General features: G+C 37.7%; 1 protein-coding gene across 14 annotated transcripts in view; it reads left to right on the forward strand.

Moving 5' to 3' along the window:
* The window catches only part of LOC126416114 (microtubule-actin cross-linking factor 1), a 1,003,027-nt gene that overhangs the window by 833,420 nt on the left and 143,269 nt on the right, over positions 1-26,338 (forward strand). For all 14 annotated transcript variants that reach the window (XM_050083628.1, XM_050083630.1, XM_050083635.1 and 11 more), the window contains exons 40-53: positions 1,547-1,770; positions 2,366-2,566; positions 2,794-3,094; positions 5,398-5,604; positions 5,773-5,938; positions 11,583-11,720; positions 15,395-15,627; positions 18,938-19,107; positions 20,583-20,730; positions 21,408-21,728; positions 22,814-23,010; positions 23,678-23,810; positions 24,189-24,389; positions 25,607-25,892. In XM_050083628.1, coding sequence (XP_049939585.1) covers positions 1,547-1,770; positions 2,366-2,566; positions 2,794-3,094; positions 5,398-5,604; positions 5,773-5,938; positions 11,583-11,720; positions 15,395-15,627; positions 18,938-19,107; positions 20,583-20,730; positions 21,408-21,728; positions 22,814-23,010; positions 23,678-23,810; positions 24,189-24,389; positions 25,607-25,892 — 2,926 coding nt within the window. The remainder of the gene's footprint in view (positions 1-1,546; positions 1,771-2,365; positions 2,567-2,793; positions 3,095-5,397; positions 5,605-5,772; positions 5,939-11,582; positions 11,721-15,394; positions 15,628-18,937; positions 19,108-20,582; positions 20,731-21,407; positions 21,729-22,813; positions 23,011-23,677; positions 23,811-24,188; positions 24,390-25,606; positions 25,893-26,338) is intronic.

Raw genomic sequence — 26,338 nt, forward strand, 5'->3', positions numbered from 1 at the left:
CTGGTTCTACGCAGCCAATGAGAGAGCAGCGAACAGATGATATATTTGGAAGCAAGAGACATTGTAACATGATATAGCATGAAAATAATAAAAAATAAAGGCTCTTTACTCAGGTGTAGTTTGTTATAACGGTCACTATAGCATGAAAAATACTTTGTGAATATTGTCTTTGGTTTAAATGTGTTGTAGGTTAAAAATGCGAACAGTAATCTTAACAACTTGACTTTTAAATAAATCGTAAGCAGAACGGCTTTCAATTTTGCTATTAAATGTCCTTGGAGAGCTGTGGAATTATTTTGTAACAAGCAATCCCTTTTTTTTTCTCCCACCAGGGGTTACAAATTCTTTGAAACATGACTTTATTAATAATCTCTGGTATCTGGTTCGATGTATATGTAGAAAATACACATTTTATATTATTGAGCTCATTGAACATCATTTATGTAACACAGTGTAAAATTTCCTCATTCTAGGTGCTGTCAGGTAATGTACTTGATATATGCAATCCAGTATGAGTGAAAGTTTAAGCGAAATCTGAAAATTATTAAGACTGTTGTTCAATATTTCATAAGATATTAAGAATTTATCACTCATCTTCAGCAAAACTTGGCTCTCTGGGCTATATTTAACAAATTTAACAAAAAGACAGCCAATGGTGGGAATAGTCCACTAGTCTTAATGTCGTATTACCTAGGAAAGGACATTACTTTTACACTGATGTTGGAATATTCCTTTAAACTTTACAATAATAAATGTATTTTCAAACACAAACAAAGAAATTATTAGTTGCTACAGACCTTGAGAGATATATGTTGAGCAAAATCTTGGTGCGTCCATTCAATTCGGCGAAACTAGCCAAAGGGGTGAAACATTTTATCAAACAAAAAAATTGCCATCTATTTTTTGCAATGTCTTTGTTTTTTTTCTGTGAGATCACATATGGTACTCAACATTACATCTTTGGTTCAATCCATTAGACATGAGTATTTTTTTATGTACATTTAACATTTTCACTAAAGTCAGTTCCAGGAAATGTTATAATGCTCAGATCAGTATAGAAGCAAAATCCAGCGTGTATTTGGATAAAAACAGCTGTTTTCTCAGGTCCGACTGTAACCACAACCTCACAAATTGCAACTTATTCAGAAGTAGTAGCCAAATATTTGTGACAGTGAAGATATAAATTTCACAACTCTGCCATTAGGATGGTGGTGATGGCGATTAAAAATATTATCAAAATGTAGAAAGTCTATAAATGGCATAATTTTAGAACAGATATAATGTTAACTTTTTAGACAGATACGTTGTCAATAAAACAGTTCGTAATTTTGATTAGTGTGAATATGTTAAAAGTAAATTTTTCTCAAGAAGCCTCTTGAAGAAGTGGGGGTCATCTTATTATCAGCGTCGTCTTATACTCGGGTAAATATAGTATGATGACAATTTTTTACAAAATATTGATATAAAAAATACATTTGTTATTGTATATACTTAGTTTTTTAGGGTAGTCTAATCAGCAGGTTACTAATATGTGATACATTTTCAGTCTCTTGGAGCACTCCTGCGGTCTCTTGAAGGTCAGCAGACGCAAGCAGAGGTGGCGTCATTGGAAGCACCTGTTCATGAATTAGAAGACAAATACAAGCAACTCTCAGAGGCTCTATTGGAGAAGTGCCAGGAACTAGACACTGCTCTTGTCCAAAGTCAGAGTGTGCAGGATGCGCTTGACAGCCTTACACAGTGGCTGAACAGCGCTGAGAATAATGCCAAGTAAGCATATGTGATCTGCTAGAAGTATCAACATGTTAATGTGAAATTGCTCAGACCTGTAAAATGTGCCAACAGATTTAATACTTAAACCCTCACTAAGATGCAGGAAGAACCATTAGAGGAATTACAGTTAACAGCAAGACGGTTAGTACAAATAATGGATGGAGTAAAGGGTAACCACTCAAGATATGGTAAAGATAGTTTACAGACATACAAACTAGACTGAAATCATCACTTCAGGGCAATTTCTTCCCTTAGAGCTACTAAAGCACGATCATACACGTGCATGGTTACAGTGTCCCAATGATGTAATTGGACTGCGGCACCAGGAAGAGTGTGTGTGTGTGTGTGTGTGTGTGTGTGGGGGGGGGGGGGGGGGCATTATTTCTCTTCCATCCAGAACTTTCTTGTGTTGTAAGAACAATGGCATATAATGTTTACAGACCCTATTTGACTATTTGATAGCAGTTGTAATTCTAATGTATGTATCTGATGTATTGTGGTCTTGCTTTTAGTCTGCTCAGCTTCATAGTGATTGTCTTGTACACAGAATGATAATGCGGACACTACACTACACAGATTTTGTCCATTCTAGGAGTCTTCAGCGGCCAGCAAGCCTCCACAAGGAAAGACTAGATGAACAACTTCGTGAACATAGACTACTACAGGCAGATGTCGACCAGCACAGGCCTAGCATTGAAAGTGTCTCTCAGTCAGCTCAAGAATTAATAGCCACTGCATCTAATCCTAGGCTGGCTAAGAAAATAGATGTGAAGCTCAAGGATGTAACATCAAGGTTTGTGTGAGACAATAGTAATTGTTCTCATCACCAACACATTTTTGTCATTTGTGTTTGCTTCCACAAGATGTTGCCCAAATTATTATTGCATATATGCTATGTCACATATTTCTGACTCAGCCCTCTCTGTTTCCCTTCGAATAACTTGCATACAGTTCACTCTTAGTTTTTTTTACTGTGAGCGTCTCAGTGACATTTTATATTCAAAGTTTACCATTTTCCAGATTTGAGAAGCTCTCTGAGCGAACATTACGCCGTACAGAATTGTTAGAAGATACACTGGCAGCCTTGACGTCATTCTCGACACGTGCAGGCAAGCTGGAGACTTGGTGTTCACAGACCGTGGAAGCACTCGAAGCTTCTGCTGGTCGCTTGGATGCTGAAGAGTTGCAAGTTCGTGTAGATACACTAGCCACACAGAAGGAAGCACACAGACCAGAGTTTGAGGAAACTGTTCGAGCAGGCCGTAGTCTTGTGGGCAAGAAAGATGTCACCGACACTGTTCCTCTAAGAGACAGAATCAAGGCAAGTATTATCACAATCACTGTCAGAATGTGTTAGTGGGAATTTACCCGTTCCCTTAGCCTAGATCAGAATCTTCAAAGTGGGAGATGCATGGATATGCCAGCTGGATTGTGTTCTGGTTCAGCTGATATTTAAGTTGCATTATGGACAGCAAATGTACTGAAATGTAGTAGTGTAGTAACCATGTAGTGGCAAATAATAGACTGAAATTAAAAAGAATAGAAAAAAGATGGACAATATGGGTGAGTGAGTGCTGATTAACTGGAAAAGTAGGTAATAAATAGCAAAAGGGGGTTGGAATGTGCAATGTAGAAGGAAGTAATTGAGCCTGTGTGTCCACTATAGGTAACGCCTAAGCAGATGTAAAATTGTCATGAATAGCTTGAGAAATTCATTTCTGGTAGACCGAGATACAGTGAGGTAAAGTAAAAATCATCAACCGAACATTATAGAACACTGTATTATATTGAATTATATATTGTGATTGAAAGGCTCAGCACCTACGAACATAAACATTTTTTAATTCAAACTGCCCTGAAGATCTTTCATGTATCACACATCATAGCCTATATGCCGAAGGACATTGTGTATTACCAGCAGATCCAGTTGTCGTAACATCTGGTGTGTAATATTAGTGACAAGCAAGCACTATCTCAGGCATTTGTTTGTGAATGGGCAAAGCTTGTCTTGGCTGTATAAATAAATATAGTGCAGCTGTTGCTAATTTTCTTCCAAAATGATTCGACTTGTTTAATTGCTATTCTAGTGTTACACTGAAGTTTTACACTAACAGATGAAATATGTACAGGGTGTTTCTGTAAGAGTGTGCAAAAATGCAACAGGACATAGAGACTTCTCCACTGAACGATTTGAGGTGGGAACCTGGGGTCAGGGAAGCCAGCTTAAGGAAGTAAACTTTTCTACTGCGTTGTCTAGCATTAATCTTTTCCAGCTTATTTAAGACTACCTGTGTTCTAGTTTGCACGTACTGTGCTGTTTACTGACATGTACATTCTTTATTACCTGCAAGGAAACAAGGAGGATGAGCCTGATTGCTAGGAAGTCGTGATGCAATAGACCGTTTGAATGGCCACCAGTACTTGAGGGTTGTGCAAAAGGGTGTACCTTAGTTGATGGAGAACATACCCTTGGCTGTTCGTGAGAGGATGTGGATACAACATGACAGTGCACTGCCTCACTTCAGTGTGAATGTCCACAACCATCTCAATGCTGTATTTCCTGGTTGCTGGTTTGAAAGGGGAGGTCCTATTCCGTGGCTTGAGAGGACACGTGACCTGAATCTCCTTGATTATTACCTATGGGGATATCTAAAGTCATGTGGATATGAGAGACCAGTGGATATGGAGCTGGAATTAGTTGCCAGAATTGTAGCTGCCTGTGAAGTGATTCAAAACACACCAGGAATATTTGTCAGGGTGTGTCAGAATCTTGTTTGTTGATGTCATGCTTGCACTGAGCTTGTTGTCAGTGAGTTTCAGTACATTTTGTAAGATACAGTACAAGTGATACCATCATTGTGTCAGTTACCTGTAACTAATGTAAACAGAAAAGTACACAGTGATTTGTTTTTATTCCTATTATCTCCTCAAGATGGTTTCTCCGACCCCTAGTTCCCTACCTCAAATTCTTCAGTGGAACATCCACTACGTCCTTTTAAGTTTTTGCGCACTCTTACAGAAACACCTTGTATGTTGAAGATGAGAATGTCAGTTGAAACAGTGAGGAACCGTGGTAAAAGTACAACAAATGAAGGAAGGAGGGTGAGGAATATTGTATCTGCAAAAAATAAAAATAAAATAAATAAATAAATAAAAAGAATAAAATAAAATTCATAGCGTATGCTTTTAGAGATTTGCACGTTATTCAGGTTAAGCCACCCTATCCTGCAAAGAAGAAAGTTCTTCTCCATCATTTTAACATATCCTCAGATCATTGCTGCAAACTTTATGGTCTTCGCTCTTCAGTGTGTTTCCATATCTGCCGTATTGATGAAATGTGACTCATAGCAATTGCTTTGTTTCCAGACATGAGGAAATTTGAGGATGGATGTCTAATGAGTAAGTTGGAGCTGAGACAGATGTGTAGTTCATACAATCAGATAGATCCTTATGTATTAAGGGGATTAAAAAGTTGGAAAGTCATTAAACTGCCACTTGTATCTTATCTTTTACGTGAATATTATTGCAGAGTTTGGAAAATTTAGTAATTATACAAATCTGACAAGACTTTACAAATTTGTGTAACATCTACTGTAGCCTTCAACTTCCTTTCCTTCATTTTAGTACCTGGAGGGTCAATGGAAAGAACTGGGACTTCAACTTGAAGAGAAACAGCGTCTAGGAAAAGCACGTGTTGACCAGCTGAATGCGTATGAGCGACTTCATGAACAGGTTATGGAGTGGCTGACAACAATGGAGAGTCGTGTACAGCGACTTGATCCTGTTGCTGTCGATACAGATGTTCTGCGTGCTCAAATTGAAGAACTTAAGGTTTGTTAGAGAACTAGACATTTTTTGAAAATTCATACTTGAAGAGTGTCCTTTGTAGGTAAAGAATTTATTTATGACCCTCACTAGCTTTCAAATGTGTTTGAAAACACTCGTGTGACATGAGAAGAACTGATTATGAATGATCAATTTGGTTTTATTCACTTGTAGCCTCTCCACAAGGAGTATCGAGAATATGTTGGAACAGTGGATCGTCTGAATGACTTGGGAAATGCTTATGACAACCTCCTTCGTGGCGATCGCCCTGAATCACCTCAGAGACGTCGATCATCTGCATATAGTCCCACAAAGAAGACTTCAGTTACAGCTAGCCCACGTAAGTTCCTCATATGTGCCTACTTAGAAAGCTATTTTCTAGTTGAAAGTCTTGTAAATACGTGAATGCTTTCACAAGGTGTTGTATATGGGAAAAAAATTACAAACAAAAAAATTGCAGGGTATCTAGTAGGGATGATTCTAAATTTTTTTAGTGAATAAGTGTAAAGAGGGAGCGATTACAAAATGATGATGTTAGCCTCATACATGAGAAATAAAAAATCTTTTAAGATCATTTCTTGTCTGTTATTGACGAACTAATCGTAAGTTTGTTGCACAGTACCTATTATCTAGTTTTTCTACAGAAAGACTTAATGAAGCAGCAGACTGAGCTATTTGAGTCAGACACCAAAGAACTTCAGCCATTTGTTAATCAGTAAAGGGCGAAGATTCCTTCACTTACAACTAGGTACCAAATAGGGTAATAATAATGTGTGTACCTAACATTATCAGTCTAAGTAATTATGTAAACAATTTTTCATTCTAGCATTTTACCCGTGCAGACTTGAATGTGTGTACAAAGGAAGTGGGAAAAATATGAAGTTGAAATCAATAGACAGTTTCCCTCATGGCCATTTTCTCAAAAATGAAAAAAGAAAGTGAAAGGAAGGGTGGGTGTGGGGGGTGGGGGGGGGGGGAGGGGGGGAGGCAAATGTAGAATGGTGATGTAATCAATTTCTATAAACAGAAGTTATCAACAGATTCTCAGTATGGTTTCAGGAATGGTTTATTAATTGATAAGTCACTTTATTCTGTCTTGTTGTTGTTGTTGTTGTTGTTGTGGTCTTCAGTCCTGAGACTGGTTTGATGCAGCTCTCCATGCTACTCTATCCTGTGCAAGCCTCTTCATCTCCCAGTACCTACTGCAACCTACATCCTTCTGAATCTGCTTAGTGTATTCATCTCTTGGTCTCCCTCTACGATTTTTACCCTCAACGCTGCCCTCCAATACTAAATTGGTGATCCCTTGATGCCTCAGAACATGTCCTACCAACCGATCCCTTCTTCTGGTCAAGTTGTGCCACAAACTTCTCTTCTCCCCAATCCTATTCAATACTTCCTCATTAGTTATGTGGTCTACCCATCTAATCTTCAGCATTCTTCTGTAGCACCACATTTCGAAAGCTTCTATTCTCTTCTTGTCCAAACTATTTATTGTCCATGTTTCACTTCCATACATGGCTACACTCCATACAAATACTTTCAGAAATGACTTCCTGACACTTAAATCTATACTCGATGTTAACAAATTTCTCTTCTTCAGAAACGCTTTCCTTGCCATTGCCAGTCTACATTTTATATCTTCTCTACTTCGACCATCATCAGTTATTTTGCTCCCCAAATAGCAAAACTCTTTTACTACTTTAAGTGTATCATTTCCTAATCTAATTCCCTCAGCATCACCCGACTTAATTCGACTACATTCCATTATCCTCGTTTCGCTTTTGTTGATGTTCATCTTACATCCTCCTTTAAAGACACAGTCCATTCCATTCAACTGCTCTTCCAAGTCCTTTGCTGTCTCTGACAGAATTACAATGTCATCGGCGAACCTCAAAGTTTTTATTTCTTCTCCATGGATTTTAATACCTACTCCGAATTTTTCTTTTGTTTCCTTTACTGCTTGCTCAATATACAGATTGAATAACATCGGGGAGAGACTACAACCCTGTCTTACTCCCTTCCCAACCACAGCTTCCCTTTCATGTCCCTCGACTCTGTCTTACACAGAGTAAAAGAAATTGATAAAAAATTATGTATCTTCTGTAACTTAAAAAAGGATTTTAGATACCAGTACTGTGTTATCGAGTTAACGGTTACTCATTCAGGTGGCTTCAGGCTTCATAAAAAACAGGAAGTATGATGTTACTATGCAGTATTACATAATTTTGAATGATGTTGCATATGTTGTGTGCCAGAGCCACTCCTTTTCCGGGTATGAATTTGACATGCTTTAACTGTGGCAAATAAGTAATCTTTTTCAGATGGTGCAATGATAATTGTCAGTCAGAAAATGAATAATATGACAAATTGAGTTCTGAATTAAAGTACTTTTTACTTCACAGCTTGTCTGACTCTCAATTGCAGTGAGAAGCAGACGAAGCTATATTTGTATAAAAGAAGGTGGATAGGAAGCTCTTAAATTTAGCACATTAACAGAGCAGGATAGAAACATCAAGGCTAAGATGTTAGGGCACATAAAGAGAATGGAAAACAAGAGAATTTCCAACAAGATGTATGAAATGGAGACCAGAAGGAAATGACTAAGAGGAAGACCATGGGATAGATGGCTGAGAATTGTGGAGGTGTGTGTTCAAAGAAAAGGCAAGGACTGCAGCAGAGTGAACTCGGAAAGATGATGGAAAAGCAGGAGTAGATGGCGAGTTCAAAAAGACACTGTTCATGAATCAGAATCAGCATGTTCCCACTGCATTGACTGTTGTTTTGTCTGTGGGGTATAGTCGTGCACCAAAGTTTCATCTGTGGTCACAAACTGGTGCAATAAATCTTGTTCGTTTCTCCTAAAACGGGCCAAACATTGGTCAGATATGTCCATTCTCACGCGTTTTTGATCCAGCATCAAGAGTTGTGGCACCCATCTTGCAGATAATTTTTTTGTTTCTAATTCTTCAGTTAAAATGTGATACACCCTTTCAGATGACGTCTGGCAAGCATGAACAATTTCATGCACTTTCAATCGGCGATCCTCCATGGCCATTTTGTGCACTTTTGCAGTGATTTCTGGAGTAGTGACACATCTTGGCCGACCCCTGTGTGGATTATTATGTAAGACCTCCTGACCAAATTTAAATTCATTTGTCCACTTGGCAACAGTTGAATATGAAGGAGCAGATTCCCACAGTATATTCTGGAAACTGGCATGAATGTCCTTTGCTTTCATACCTTTTTTTATGAAGTACTTAATCACTGTTCGAATCTTGATTCACCCGCCATCGTCACAAATCACTACGCAGGAACAACAACAGAGCCATGTCACCACCACAGCTCTCTTCCAGGGGCACTGGTGTGGCACATGTTTACAGGTAACAGACCAATGAACATGTGAACAACTTGTTGCGCTAGCACTGACCTCTCGTGGTGGTTCCGAGAACTTTTGAAACCACCCTCATATATCCTCCCCCAACTCCGCCGTCATGGCATACAGTCACACCAAGAGGGGGGCGGGGGGAGGGGGGGGGGGGGAGAACAGATTCAAGAGAACAAGCAATACAAGTTGAAGGAATGTAAACTGAATTGTGTAGTTCATGTAGTGAGATGACACTGTTGGCAGCCATGTAGTAAATGAAGTACAGATGAAGTGGCTGCTCCATGTTGCGTTGCTGATTTTGTACTATGGCACAGAGTAGGCTGTGGTGTGTGCTCATATCATCCTGTGCAGTGGGCATCCTTAGGATGTGAAGCTCAGTGTGCTCTGGGAGACTGTCTCGATTTCTGTTGGGCCAAGACACCAGACACATATTTATGAGGTCATGCAAAACTTTACACAGCTTTCTTTATGACTAAAATTAAAATATTTTATGAATGCTCAAAATGCAGGCAGACACAGCCATGTGCGATACTTATATAAAAACAAGATTTTCTTACGCTGACATCTCAGTACACATACTTGCTCATGAAATGTATGCTTGACAGCATGGACCTTTTTTAAAAAAGAATAGTGTTACCTATTTGGTTAACAGGACACAGAGGAATGTCCTTTATGTTGTGAGTACATTCACTGTTAAAAAAAAAAAAATTGTGGTACTCTGTAGCATGATTTCTAGTGTGCTCTCACAAGAGCTGAAGAATCACTTCTTGAATGTTTTTTCTCTTGGAGGACTTCTTTTCCCTGTAGGAATACGTTAAACCATTAACTGTAATTTACTAAATGGAATAGAAGAATGGGGAAATACTGTATACGAAATGTTATGTTCACTCAATTGTACTATTGTAATTGTGACACTCTGAAATTATAAAAACAATACTGGCATGTTTAGATGGTCCAGCCAACCTGATTCAAAATTGCTGGTTCAGATAAAAAAAAAATTCCAGGTTTATGCTGGTATGCTTTCTATCAACAGGCCGTAGTCAGCACCATCTCTGTGCTTTCATTCATTGTTTGTTGTTATTATTCTTGTTGTTATTGTTTTTGTTTTGAAAATTTATGGTTAAAAGTTATATTTCTTGTTTCTTACATTAAAAACAATTGTGTAATATGATGAGCATTTACATAATGAATTTTTGCTCTGCAGCAGTATGTGTGTTGAAGTTGAGAAAGTAGGAGGTAGGTAGTACTGGAAGTGAAGATGTGAGAGTGTGTTGTTAGTTGTGCCTTGGTAGCTGAACTGGTAGAACATTTGTCTGTGAAACCCAAAGGTTCTGGGCTCGAGTCCTGGTCCGGCACACAGTTTCATGGAATGACGTGTTTCCTGATCATACATCCTAGGGTAGAGATTCATTGGAGTAAAAATAGGTAATATTGTGATTGGTATTTCAAGTCCTGACAGAGGCTATTTCATTGTATTTGATAAGAAGTGACTGTTATTAGTGGTGGTGGTGGTTGGGGGGGGGGGGGGGGGGGCGTATATGAAATAAAACTGAATTATGCTTCAGGAGGAGAGAATATTTCAGAAGGAGAGAATATTTGGTTTGTAAAGACCTTCAGCTCTTCTCAAAAGGTATTATCTATCACTGCATATGTAGTGTGAATAGTTTTTGAAGGCTATAAAACGTGGAGGTTGAGTGCGTTCCTTTAGAAAGTCCATGGATTGCTTCCTTTCCCACCTTCAAATATCTAAGCTTACACTCATGCTCTCTAATGACAACAGTATCGGACTGAGATTGGGAGAATACCAACATTGCTTCATGTATGGTGCTCTCGGAAATAGTAATGCGATATTGTGGCTGTAAAGGCTATACCACCTGTCATTTACTGATTACTTCATATATCTAATTAAGGTGTAAATTTTTGTAATGATTGACTCACTATGTGACATTTGTTGCGAGATTAACATTTCTAAATGTTTGTATACCCTTCATGGCCGAACACAGCAGGCAGCGATTGCTTACTGGTATATCACAAATCGGCTCATATATAAAAAATAGTCATTTTCAAAGTGATAAAATGAAATAAATCATATCAAAATGCATTACATATGAGGTTTTTTTTACATAGTGCAAAAACTTTTCAGTTACATTCTCCTAGTTGTCTATGTGGCTATTACAGTTTATTCTCGCAATACCATCATCTTTCAGTTCTCTGAATTCATGGCAAGTGCTTTGGCACATTACAGTTATTTATATCTGTCTTTTGTGATTAAACCAACTGTTAACTCTGTAGTTTTGAGCATCATGGAGGAGAAAAATGTTTTCTAATTATCTTTTCAGTTGGTACTTGACATTCAGTTTTATCTCCTCTTCCTTTTTTTATTACTCTTTGTCTAACCTCTGTGTCAGAACAGTTTCACTCTCTGATAATTTGAATTGTAGATTGCAATTTTCTGTTATTTTAAAGGGCTACCATACTTCTCTGTTCTTTCTGCTATTGTTCTAATATCAAAACTTATGAACTACAGAACTCTCTCTACAAATGTAGTTTAGATGAAAGTTCACCTTGTCAGTCATTTGGGAAACATTTTATTCAGTTCGTCGATCTTCGCAAGAAGCTCGGTCACCATCTCCCACAAAATCTGTTGGCTTCAACGCTCAGAGCCCTGTTTCTCCTGGAGGTTCAAGTGGTTTCAGCAGCAGACGGTCATCACAGGATGGCTTCCACCTTGAAGGTGAGACACTTCTCCTTCAAAATATTAAGTTTGGCTCTGTGCTTCTATCAAAAAAGTAGGTGTGGTGCTGTGCATGGATCATTCATTTGCTGATTTGCTGCCAACATTATGTAGTATCTGAGTACACCTTTATGTAAATCTCTCTCTCTCTCTCTCTCTCTCTCTTTCCCTCTCTCCCTCTCTCTCTCTCTCTCTCTCTCTCTCTCTCCCTCTCTCTCTCTCTAATTGTACACCATCTGTGAAGCACATCTCTGAAGATGAATGTTAATCATTCATGTTCAGTTATATGTTTCAATCCTGTATATTTTAATTTTTTTGTTACCTAATTTGCATCTTTTTCTGGCAAATGTGTAGCTTTATTCGCTTTCTCTTTTATTTCTTTCCATTGTTTGTTTAGTTTGGTTTATGATAGCAAAATACTGATACAGGAAGGTACACACCTGCATTTTACATTCTAACAATTTGCTACGATATTGTCAGTAGCAAGCAAATACTACCATTGCTAAAATTTTCATCTAAAACAAATTTTCGTTTCGTGAAGGCATACAGCTTTAATGTAAACCTTCTTCATTGAGTTATTCATCTTTTAGATCTGCAGCTCTTGGTTTTTCTTTGTGTGTTTGCAGCTAAAGTACAGGATATAGGTTCTGCCTATTATGCAAGAGCACTGTTTTTTTTTTCTTTTTATCCAGACATGTTTCGGCACCTCTATGCCATCATCAGTGGGTTTTGTTTATTGAAAACTGTAAAAAGTGAACATATTTTTGGTTGTAGCTGATCTGACAAAGTGAGGCGTAAAGAAAGTTTTTAGGCCTAAAGAAAATTTTTGTTCATTTTTCTCCTTACCGTGATTTTACATTATATGATGTTGCAGGACCATTTGTATGGTGCCCTGCACTGATAGCCTGTCATCTGCAAACCAAACGATGTAAATGTAAATGTCAGTGTCGATTTCATCGCCAAGTAACACATCCCTTTATTTTTAAAAAAGATGATTTTAGTTGGACAAAATGTTTTGCGTACGTATTTGTTATTACTCATATTTTGTTGTGACTAATCCTCCTACTCTTGCGTTCTAAGGGCACTGCACAAACACACACACTCATTAATGTACTGTGTGTAATTTTGTTTAACCTAGTAGTTAGGAAAAACAACAACATAGTACTCACTGCGTTTTGTAAAGTGGAAAGGCGTTTAGAAAAATGAAATTACATAAAGTACATTAATATGTGTGTGCGGTGCCGTCAAACGCAAAAGAAGAAGGATCAGCCACAAAAAATTTGAGTAATAACAAATATATATACAGAACATTATGCCACCAAAATCAACTTTTTAAAAAATTAAGGGATGTGTTAACTTGATGATGGAATTGTCATTAACATCATTTGACTTGAAGATGACATGCTATCAGTGCGGGACGCCATATAATGTAAAATGATGGTAAGAAGAAAAACGGAACAAAAACTTTCTTTTGGTTTCACTTTGTTACATCAATTGTAACCTAAAATACCTTCACTTTTTACAGTTTTCAATAAACAAAACTCACTGGTGATTGCACAGAGGTGCCCCAACATGTTTTGGTAAAAAGAAAATAAAGACAGTAGAAAAATAGTCCTAAAGTTCGCCTGAAATGCTCTGTTGTCAAAATGTGAATTTTACTTTTAACCATGGTTGCTTCTAAATCTCCCCTTTGTTAGTATCAATATATAAAGTGCCTGTGAAAAGCTGGTTTGTTGTTGTGAACATTGCCTTATTTGTTGGAAGCTTCGGTAAAATCAAGGAAATGCTGGTGAGAGTTAGGTTTTGGTGGTAGCTACCATCAATTTCTATGCCATGCAACTACAATTAATGGCATTAATATGTGGTCTTGTCATCCCACAGAGCATCTGGAGAGCCTCCCGTACAGATAAACAAAGAAATCTCACTATTAGTGTGCAAGTAAAAAAACTGAAGTCAGTTTTGATTTCTTTGTAAAATGGAAATTGATAGTCTTTGTTTGTTCCTATGTAAAACCTTATCAAGTATTTGCATTCTAAAATCTGTGGGAGTACATTTAATATGATCCTCAGAGGGGAAGCATGTGGACATACAGTAAAGGAGATAAAGAAACGGCAAAATTGTAGAGTAATCAAAGCATGTGAATGGGTTTTCTCTCTTGCCAACTGTAATCGGTTTTACAATAACATGTTGCAATAGAGTTCTAATATTTCACAAAATTGGCTTGGATGGTGACCAAAGCTACTGTTAAGTTTTCACTGTTGAGAGACCACTCTTAATTTGTACATTTAGAATAGATTCATTTTGTACTTAAATCTTATAATTTTCAGTTTTTTGGTTGTGTGATACTATGTGTGCTTCTGTGTCTTCCTGATCAGTATTTCATCGCAGCATGAAGTAAAATAAAATTAGTTTTCCGTTAAGAGCAGTCTGCTACTACTACTACTACTACTACTACTACTACTACTACGTGCTGCACTCTCTCCCCCTCTCGCTTTAGTTTTTCCATTACTAGTTACTGATTCACGAAGAATGAGTTGCACTGTGTACTAATCAGTTACCCATGCTTGTTAGTTTCAAAGCTAGGATCTTTATCCAAAACAATGGAAACCCAATGTGTTTTTCATAACAATTCCTTATTCCCAAATTTGATTTAAAACTAGTAAATTCATAACAAGCCCTGTTAATTCGAAACAGAAAACATTGGCACGCGTACACGCGCTCCTGTGTGTGTGTGTGTGTGTGTGTGTGTGTGTGTGTGTGTGTGTGTGTGTGTGTGTGTATGTGTGTGTGTCTGTGTGTCTGTGTGTATGTGTGTATGTGTGTATGTGTGTGTGTGTGAGAGAGAGAGAGAGAGAGAGAGAGAAGGTTTTATTGTTGAGGCAACTAGTTTTCAGCAAACTACACCAGAAACTGCAGGCATTGTGTGCCCTAAATTTGTTCAGATGGACACAGTTTTCATTAAGGATGACAAAAGACACAGAAGGAATGTACTTAATCTGTAGTATAATTTTTTAAGATGCCTGGCTGTAGTATATGAGGGAGAATCAGTACGCTCCGTGCATAAAAAAAAAGAATTTAGGTGAAGTCACCATTGACTGGTGGAATTTTTTAGTCGTGATATACTACTATCATAACAGGCTTCACACACAATTATATATTTTGTATGTGTATTTTCTAATAGGAACAGTACTGTTGATTGTTTCTCATTTGTTCAAAAACTATTTGTTTTAAACGAAACATAATGTACCCCATCACTTTAGGTCACGATGCCAGAGTATATGCAACAAACCACCCAGGGTATTTTAGTCTCCTAATTATCTGTGGGCTTTAGTATTAACGTGTGTTGTGTAGAAAAGAGTAATGAATGTTCTATAAGCACAGATGTTGTCTCTATGGGAAGACCAAGATGCAAAGTTAATATTTACCATTGTCAAAATGAGTACAAAAAATTCAGCATTTACAAGTTCACCCAGAGAGAGGAGGTCGCAACTATTCTGTGGGCAGCAACACATTTTGTAATTACAATTTTTATTTTGTGTATGGGACATTATGTACCTATGGTGTTGCTATTCGTGAAGCATTCTGTATCAAAAAATTTGTTGCTTTTTAACTTTATGTTCTTGACTTTTTATGTACTAGAAATACTTCATATGTTCAATACAAATCTCTTACAGAATTATCACCAGTTCAGCAGCAACTGACAGAGGTTAATAACCGTTATGGTTTGCTTGGTGTACGTCTATCGGATCGCCAATCAGAGTTGGACAGCACACGTGAGGAAGTACGTAGGCACATGGATAGTTTACGTACGTTGTCAGGATTCCTGGACAAGGTACAACGATCTCTGCCAAAAGAAGTAGTACCACAGACAAAAGATGAAGCTAACAAAGCTGCTAAGAGTATAAAGGTAAATATTTATCCCCACTTCTAATCTGAAATGTGCATAATTGATTTGCTTCAGAATTGTGAGAAATGAACTAGTTAATTTATTCTAAATCTGATGCAAACTATCTATAATATTGTTGGATTGGATTATGTAATCTGTAGTTAAATTCCAATTCAGAATATTAATAGGGTTTTGCATCTCATAAGCAGTAAGAGACATGTAATGTCAAAAATACGGTATTCCAGACTGGGTTACCCTCTGAGCAGGCGCGGCTCGTAATTAAAGGCTCTGAGGCGGAGCCGCCCCAAAATATATGTTAAAGTAAATTTCGCAAGAACGTATTACATAATTTAAATTATCAGGACGAATTTTGCATATTTCCCATTCCGATTAAAATTACGACGGTCAACGTTTTTGGAACTGTTTGTATCAATAGATGTTTTCCGAACGGTTAGTAGTGTTTAGGCTGCGCCTTGGAACGTCCGTAAGCTGCATGTAGTAGCGGTTTGGGGGCGTGGCTTCTACATAGTACTGCTCTTTATGGGCGACCCGAAGGCTCAGAGCTTGCAGCCTAAGGGTGTCATACCAACCGCCACACATTTTTCAGGTTCCACTATCTATGTAATAAAGGAATGTAGAGTGGCCGAAACTTCGCTATCCAATCTCTGTCTCTGCACATCTCTACTACGCTTCGACGCGTCATTAATCGACGTTTAGTATTATTGTTTTGATAATTTTTACATAGTTGTTTTGTTTCTGCCATTGGCTATTTTATCCACATTTAGAATAAGTTTGCAAATATCCCGCCAGAGTGCACTACACTACAGTAACATACCAGTACTGCCATCTAGCGAGAGTTTCGTAAGTGGTTAGAGGACAAAGCGCACGAAATTTGTCCCGTTACTTTACTTTCCTTGCTTGCTGATGCTGACTGCATTTGTTGATAAAGTGTGATATTAGCAAGTTACTTTTTCGGAGTATATTTTGCAAGATTTTAGTGAGTTTTACTTGCTGGTGAATATCTGCGACATACCGCGAGTGTGAAACAAGCGCAGCATGAATTCAGTGTGCAATTTAATAGGTAAAAACTTGGAACACAGCCATAGGATGAAAGTGAAAGAACTTGGTGCATCCAGACCCGCATTAAAGATCTCTCCGAAAATATCTTTTCATATGATTTGCTGCACAGTGTCAGAAAATGTAATGATGACGTATAAAAACACTAACCAAAGATTTTAACTCGAAGTTAGCTTCTAACGATATTTAATACCTGATTATAGAAGATACAGTACGTAAAATTATGGGCAGAGAGTGATCTGCTCACCCCCTCCCCCTGAATTCTTAGTTGTTTATGTCAGACTAATCTGTAGCGTAACCCGAGGTCTATGTTGGCTCCGATCGATAAATGCCGCAGCCTTCCCCAGTATAGAAACCACGAGCCGCGCCTGCCTCTGAGAGAGAAAAAAGAAATGACAACAGTTTCATTACCCATCTAGATTGAATTCATTTTTAAAATAGTGGCTGATTTCAGTTCCATATGAACCATCTTCAGATTGATTGTATTGGGTACATGAGTAACCTATCCAGTTCATAAGCAAAATTTACATGGTATGTTGGTTGTTTTTCTTATAACCAATCCAAAGATTGTTCATGAGAAACAGAAACAGGTTACGCTTTATAAAAATGGATGCATTGTAGACTGACAATAAAACCTATTGTAAAACAGTTTATTGTGGATTTTCACCGAAATGACAATTTGAAAAGTTTTCTCAAATACGCTGGCTGTAGAATTGGTAGACCTGTAATATAAAGGAGAAAACAGTGGAAAGAAAGATAGACATATGAAATTGTCAGTAAGTCATTTAAAATTGTTACAAAGCATTGCACCATAACTGTGTATTATCCTTTATTTAACAGCATATATCTTGTGTAAGACAAGCATTATATAATTTGAGTAAGTGGAATACGCCAGTATATTGTGCTATATGAACAGTAGTCAATGAGAGGTTTTCTTATTATTATTATTATTATTAAGCATTACAATCCATGAAGGCTTTTTGCTGCAGAATGGACAATGTTGAACCACTTTGCTCTGTCTTTACAAGTAATTTGCCACTGTCTGTCATGTCCTAGTTTTCTGAGATCGTCTTGAATATTGTCCAAGTATCTCATGCGTGGGCGTCCAAGAGGTCGTCTTCCGGTGGGAATCTCTTCAGTCACTTTCTTGATGGTCCTGTTTGGTGGTGCTCTGATGACATGCCCTATCCATTTCAGTCTTTTGGCTTTAATTTTGGCCACTATATCGGAGTCTTTATATAATTTGTAAATTTCATTGTTATTTAGCAATCTCCATTCATCACTGATCCTATCTCTTATGGGTCCAAATATTTTTCTCAAAATTTTTCGTTCAAATACTCTTAATCTGTTTTCCTCTTTTTTTGTGAGAGTCCAGGTTTCAGATCCATAGGTGAGTACTGGTATGATCAATGATTTGTATACTTGTAGTTTGGTGTTCCTAGAAATTAACTTGCTTTTGAAAACTGTCAAGAGACTATAGTAGCATTTGTTAGCCTTCTGAATTCGTGATTCTATTTCAATTTTTATGGAGTTGTCAGAGGTTACTATTGTACCAAGGTAATTAAATTCATTTGTCTTTGTGAAAGCTGTGTTATTAATTTGCAGTACATTATTATTTGATGGATAGCGGGATAAGATAAAGTACATTGTTTTGTCTGTATTCTGTATTTGTCTGTAAATTTGTGGCTTTAATTAATTGTGCAGTAAGAAGCTTCAAATCATTCTCACTGTCAGATAATAATGCAATGTCATCAGCGTATGCTACAATGTTAATTTTGCTTTCCAGTTGTGCTCCAATTTGTAGTAGCTTTACTTTTTGGATTATTCTATTGATTACTATGTTAAAAAGAACTGGTGAGAGTGAATCCCCTTGTTTGACTCCAGTTTTAACCTCAAAGTCTTCAGAAAGTTTGCTAGCTACTTTTATTTTGTATTTTGAGTTTAAAGTGCAAGATTTTATTAAATTTATCAATTTGTTAGGGATGCCACAATGGTTTTCTTGGTTAACCAAATCATTAAGAAAGTAATGTTGACAGATTTTTTTAAAAATTAGGATCTCCCATATTTTTCCCAAAACAGCCATCATTAACATCACTTCCGATTCATATTTGTGAACAACTGTCACAAGGTTATTTCACAATTATTTCCATTTACTCATTTTTCTATAACTGTGTGCAATATTTTTTAAAATTGCAGAAGGGCCTTGGTTGTTGATCACTATTTATTTGTTGAACAAAAATTGGTATTTTTATAGGCTATCATGGAGGACATGTACGAGAAACAATCTCTTCTGGATAACACTCGAGGACAAGTTGCTGATCTTCTCAAGAGGAAACCCAGTGTACAAGGGTCTGATACACTGCATGATGAATTAACTGATGTTGTCACTCGATGGAAGAGTATAAATGATAGATGCAAAGACAGGTTAGTTTTGTTTGTGTGTGTGTGTGTGTAAAATAAAAGAGAGAGCAAGCGAGAGAGAGAGAGAGAGAGAGAGAGAGAGAGGAGGGGGGGGGGGGGGGGGGGAATTGTGTATTACTACAAACTGGAGTCAAATGAAAACCTGAAAAATGTAATTAAAAATCTACATTTATCGGCAACAAAGTTGGCCGCACTGTTACAGAGATGTAGGGAATGCCACTGCAGGTGGCAGCATACTAAAGACAACTGAAACATATCCACAACACTGTTTCATAGTGGCTGCCCAACTTTCAAAATGCACCATGTAAGTGCAGTGTTCTGTCATACATTTTCTGAACAGCCTATTGAGATCCATTGGCAAATGAAGGTCCAGTTTGATAATGACTGTCTGTTACTGCAGCAAGTGTATGAGTGGAGCAGAAAGTTTGAAAATAGTGTGACTTCTGTGACAGGTTGTCAGTGCCCAGGTCAGGCACACCACGTCGTGACACCAGCAGCAACATTGAAACCATTGTGACAGAAAATCGCCATGTGATGATGGTTGAGATAACTGCAAATCTGAACATTAATCATGGTTCAACACCTGAAATCATTCACGAAATGATTAAGTTTTTCATAGTGTTTGTGAGATGAGTACCATGGCAGCCCACTCCTGAACCGAAAGAGCAATACGTTGACATCTGTGAAGAACTTTTGTGGCCCTTTGAAGCAGAAGGTGATGACTTCTTCACAAGAATCATTACAGGAGGTGAAACCTGGGTAGACTACCACCAGCCCAAAACAGAGAGCAGTCGAGGAAGTTCTGGACACACACATGTCTGCAGGGAAGGTTTTGCTGACTGTTTTGGAATGACTGAAGTACAGTCTGGGAACACTACATGATTGTGAGAAACACCATCAACAGTGTCATGTTTGACTATGTTAATAAATTAGCTTTCGCCTGCAATAAGATCGAAGTGACATGGACTTCTAACTACAGATACTGTTTTGTAACATAACAGTGCTCAGCCTCATACAGCTGTGCAGTGCTTACAATCATCAGTGACCTGCACTTTGATACTCTGCCATATCCTCCATAATCACCAGATCTCACACCAAACGATAACCACATGTTCGGACCACTCAAAGAGGCGATGGGAGGAAAGAAATTTCATATTGATGAAGAGGTGCAAGTGGCTGCCCACATGATCAAAAGAATTTTATTTATTTATCGCCCCCGCCAACCAAAATAATCCATGTACTTCCTATACACTGAAGGAAGTGTGTTGAATGATGAGGAGGCTTTGTCGAAAAATGATATAATTGTGTTCCACTTCTTGTTTAGTAAAAAAAGAAAAATTAAGGTTTTCATTTGACTCCCCCCTCATATAACAGATATTTTGTAAGAGACTGTGAGAACTTTAATAGCGAGATTGTAAAGACCTGGGTGCCTATTTCAGACACTAAGATTATTACAATGCTTTATTTTCTTTTTGCAGAATAAAACTGATGGATGATATCAAAGAATTCTATGATACACATGACAATCTCTCAGCCTGGCTAGGAGCTAAAGATCGTATGATGACTGTTCTTGGTCCTATCTCTTCTGATTCACGAATGGTTCAGAGCCAAGTGCAGCAAGTACAGGTATGTTACTTAGCTTTCCTGTCTCTTTGAGTCTGTGGTTTAATGGATATATGCCACTGTCTGTTTTACAATTATAGGTACTAAAAAGTTATGACAAGTGATAACTGGTAATAATTGCAGTTTAAGTTTACAAATAAAAGAAAATGAGTGTTACAGGTGCTCATTCATTATATTGTTGAAATTTTGAAACTTTGGCAGGCACCTAAACAAAACTGAAGTGCTTCATAACTAAAGCAAATGTATATCTCCCCCCCCCCCCCCCCCCCCCCCCACACACACACACACACACACACACAGAGGGAGAGGTGAAGAGGGGAGGGGTAGTGGCTGCATCATCACATAGGATACTGCAGTTGCCATAACACTAAGTAGCCATGTGACACACACATTGTGTGTGTGTGTGTGTGTGTGTGTGTGTGTGTGTGTGTGTTTTGTACTAGTTAGCTGTGAAGATTCTTACCCTTCATTTACCTTTACATTGATTTGGTAATATATGTGATTTTATACAATCTTCATCAAACCTGCCATTCAAAACCAACTAACAACTGACAACTGTAATCAGCTGTAAAGGTTACTGATACTAAACATTGTCAGGCATAAAACTAGTGCAATACTAATTTCTTACTCCTCTCAGTTTGTCTCTGTGATTGTTAATGTTGTGCTTCTGTTTATCACAGGTTCTACGGGAAGAATTCCGCACTCAGCAGCCACAATTATCTCATTTGGAGGAAGTTGGCTCTGCCGTGCTGTCAAAGTTGGACATGTCAGCACCCGATGCTCAGCGCATATCAGTGAAGCTGACATCTCTGCAACAACGATGGGCGGAACTCCTTGCGAGGCTTCAAGAACGTGCTGACTCGTTGGGTGCTGCTGCTGATACTAGCCGTGAATTTGATGCTGGGTTGCTGCGCTTGAGAGATGCATTGCAAGCTCTTTCAGACCAGCTAGATGAGGTACCCCTTGACCGGGATCCAGAGGAGCAACTTCGTAAAGTTGAGGTTTGTGTAATGTTTCATTACTAGACTGCTAGCAGTACACAGTTATTTTTACAGTATTGTTGTTTCATTCATTGAGCAGTAACTGTTCATATTTGTAAATATATTCAGATGATTTTCTGTTTTGTACATAGTTTATAAGAAATATAGTAGTGTCGATGTAAGAAGATACCTGTTGGAGTGAGATGAGCAAAAGCTTCACGTGCCTGCTTGAACCAAGCGTGTAATGTTGACTTTGTACACATCTCTGTACCAATACATCAGTGTTGCCAGAGGTCTATAGATAACTGCTGTTTTCACCTGCGTTGCAGCTGAAGTCTGGCAACAGTGCTGGTGGGATCATCGTATGCCGACTCAACTATATGATCTCATACTAATAGAGAATTGTTTCCACTTTTTGTGGCATTGCTACACTCTTGAACACATACTGTAATCATGATGCAAAATGGTGTGACTACAGAAAAATTTCATGTTGATTTTTACAAATAAAATCTGGAGAAAATGTTTGCCACATGTTGAACATACAATCAGTATATAGAAACAGATTTATAATTTTAAGGAAAGTTCTGGCAGAATGTAAATACTTTAAGAGTGAAAGACCACTCGCTGAATAGCAGAAGTGGTGGGTCATCAATATACACTCACAAAAGAGAAAGGAGAATGTGTTCCAAAATTTAGCAAGTTGTCTTTTTATCTTGTGTGTGTGCTTGTCACTGACTCAATGCTACTGCTTTTCCACAAGTAGATATGGAATTAGTTTGTTCCATTACATTGTACATCATCAGTGTGAATGTTGATATAATAGAAGGTTATGTAGTTCCACCACACATACAGCTGCGTTTATCTGTCTACTTAACATGCTCTTATTCAGATTCATGTTGGATATTTTATCATTGCTCTGTCATTTGAATGTAAAGATAACTGACATTTATGTACTACATTATTCAAAAGTAAATGTTACTTACAGTTAAGTTGCAGACAGTAGAAATGAAAGATACAGAGACAGAAAGTAGAATTTTAATAATCATTTCTTAAGTTAACCAGTAATGAGTGTTAAAATACTTTTGTCATACTTTTAAATTTTGCAGAATCTCGAACGTCAGCTTGAGGGCCAGCGTCCTCTATTGGCAGATGCAGAATCAACAGGGGCTCAGCTGTGCGATGTACTTAGTGACCCTGCTTCTAGAGCAGAGATACAGGGAAAACTTGGTGCTGTTGGTCGTCAATACAATACATTGCAGAAGAAAATGGATCACCGCAAAGCAGAAATTGAAGGCAACTTACGGTAATTAATTGATATCGTGGCTAGACGTCTTTTAAGTAATGAAGTCTTTGTTCATATACTCTACTGCAGACCTTGGAAAACTTGTAGTTCTGTATTCTAGCACTGCTGATGAATTTGAGAATGAACTAATCACTGCAATAAACAAGAACTGAATGGTTTTAACTTTCTGTTCTTCATAATATTTTACTTTGTTCTCATTGTGTTAGTGGCATTGTTGGTATCGATACTCCAAAGCTTCATGGGTAGAGGGCACAGGGGCTACTAAGAGAGAAATTTGCGTGATTTTTATACATGTATGCAGTTTTTGAACATAACTTTGTTGTAGTGTTAAACAAGCCTTAGGCCTTTGTCATATATGATGTAGTCATCCTTTTGTCTCTTAACAGAGTCAGTGTAGATATGACACTGTAACAAATGTGTTATATTACTATTGTGTGATAGTGTTGTCTGTTGTAATATTACAGAAGTAAAGTCTTTCCATAGATAGAACCATCAACAAAGAGTTGTGATGCAGTTCAGACTCATTTTATTGATTCTTTTTATTGTTTTGAAAGAAGTTCGGATTTGTGCTCCAGATTTGCAAGAATATGTTTTACTTTATAGAAACTAATATCTTTCTGGCTGATGTTGCAATATGCACACTTTCAATTTGTTTGGTGTATTTCAGAGATGGTAGACAGTTTGAGGCATCATGCGCACGCACTTTGGGATGGCTGTCTGATGAACTTGGAGCTATGTCTGAAAGGTTGTTAGTGTCTGCTGATAGAGAAGTATTACAGCAACAACTTGATCAGCACGAGGTGAGAATAGACTTACATCAGTTACATTTTAATCATGAGTTCATACATAGAAAAGTAAATATTGAAGGGGCTAACATTTTTGTGACAAGTTAAAATTGTGTGTCACACTGGATCTCGACTCTGGAACCCTTGCCTTCCATGAACAGGGCTGCACACCCTAATGCTATCTGTGTTCACCTCTTGGACCAAATTAAAGTTTTAACTTGTTACATGTTTTCCTCTTTATCTTCCAAGCTTTTAGTAATAAGTGTTAATCATTCAGTATATTGCTGAAGGAATAAAATTCGTGTGATGGACGACATACTTCTTCATAATATGTGCCACTTTTTAGACATATCAATAATGTTTTTGTGCTGATGTTGTGTTTTACATTTTCAGCCTGTTTATAAGGAGGTAATGAGCAAAGAACATGAAGTAATAATGCTCTTAAACAAGGGGCGGGACATGTTGGCAAGATCTTCACAGATGCAGCGCAGTGATTCACGCAATTTGCAGAGAGATGTTGATAAGATTCAGTCTCAGTGGGACCGACTGCGCAAGGATATTATGGAGAGACATACAAGACTGCAGACATGCATGGTGAATGAGCAAGATAATATTTTTATAGGTTTTTACTCTAGTCAGCTATATGTCATTCTGCCCGTGATTACTCTTGCTTTGCCAGCCTTTATAGTGTAGTAATTTTTTTCTTTGTAACAAAGGAAAAATCAGTCTAGAAAACTAATAAATTAAGGAGAGACTTTCTGCCCTGGACTTGCCTTCAAAAGACAAAATGTGTAGTACTGCCATTAGACTTACATAATGGTAGAAGTGACAAGCTAGCTAGCTTTTGGTAGTAAAAATTCCTTCCTCAGAAGGGGGAGATGGATAGCTTAGGCACAGTTACAAAGGAAGGACTATAGGGACCCAACTATGAGGAGGACAAAACCAATCATGTTTTTTGCAGTAAATGAATGTTTCTCATAAAATTATAGCCTTGGCAGAAACAATATCAGTAATTGCAAATTAGTACATGCTAACTATTTATATCAATTTCCTACACCTTTTGCAGCAAATTTCAATAGCTTTAACACCATTATGTTATGTAGAGGAAGGAGCATCACAACAGTTTGACATCATTAGCTCATGAGAAAGTTCTTCAGCCACTCGGAACTAAATCATTCCAGGAAAAACTAAAGGCCATTAGGATTACTGTAGATGGTGGAAGCAGTAAGGAAGAATCTCTTAACACTTTGAAATAGGAATGAGAAGAAACAAACCTTTTTTTATTACACTGCTGTCCATTTTTCATAGAAACAAATTATACTGCAGTAATGTGAAAGGTTCCAGCACATATTGGTAGGAGTTATATCTTTTTACCAAAGGTTCCTTCTTGTTATTCTGAAGGGGGAAGAGTTAGCACATGAAGGCAAGAGCTGAACCACCTGTTCAGAACTTCTGATTTAAAATAGCAACCAGAAAGTTGAGTGCTCTAAAACAGAAGTCACATTAGCAGGAGAGGAGGGGGAGGTGGAGAGAACAGGAGAACTTACTCTGTTTAGTAGACTTGAAATTCAGATGAGAAAGGGGGAGCAGGGAGGTGGATGAAGTGGGGTATGTGCTGTAGAGGAACTGCGTGTAATTGATTTGTGTTGCCTCTTTGCCGTAACATTAATTAAGCAAGAGTAATAAAGCAAGAATGACAACTAATAGTGACAGCAAAAAGATGTTTCTTTCAGTTTCAAGTATCTGTAAAATGAAATTTATCTGCAGTTCTGTTGTAAAACAAGTAAATCATCTCTTCATCTCCCTTCCAGGAACATTGCCGCAAGTATTACAAAGCACAGGAAGCTTTCCTCCCTTGGTTGTCACAGGCAGAGACCAAGCTGGAGGCTTTGGCACCAGCCTCATTTAAGCGCAAAGACATAGAACGTCAACTTAAAGATCTTTCTGCCTTCCGTAATGAAGTATGGAAACGTTCTGGAGAATTTGAAAATAACCGTACCCTTGGTGACACTTTTGTAGCTGCGTGTGATATTGATAAAGATGTTGTTAAAGGGGAGCTAGCACAGATGAAGAAGAGATGGGATCGTCTGAATAATGGTGAGTGGACTTGGTATTGTCATTAATCATGACACCATATTAACACTTTGAGGACCAGCAGCTTAGATACAATCTTGGTCCAGTGACCAGCCATTTTTAGCGTTTTTTGAACTACCACTGGCACATTTATATTTAAGATATCTTGAAACAGAAAACATATGAAAAAACCGTCTTTAAGGTTTATTTTAAACATTTATTTTAATTATATTGCTTGATGACAAAATGAATAACAACAAACATAAAATGTATGATTTCGGTTTCACAAAAAATGCGTGTTTTAGTTTTGTGTAAATTCACAGGTAATTAGCTTCAGTGTGGAAGATTTTGAAGCATTCTGGCATGCAGAGTGGTACATTGCAGTCTGAACACCACCAGCTGGTTTCCTTCTTACCTGCTTTTTTCTTAGAGCAAACTTTACACATCCTAGTTGGACGCTCCTTCTCAGT

This window comes from Schistocerca serialis, chromosome 8 (genome assembly GCF_023864345.2).
Source record: "Schistocerca serialis cubense isolate TAMUIC-IGC-003099 chromosome 8, iqSchSeri2.2, whole genome shotgun sequence".
Classification (NCBI taxonomy): Eukaryota; Metazoa; Arthropoda; class Insecta; order Orthoptera; family Acrididae; genus Schistocerca; species Schistocerca serialis.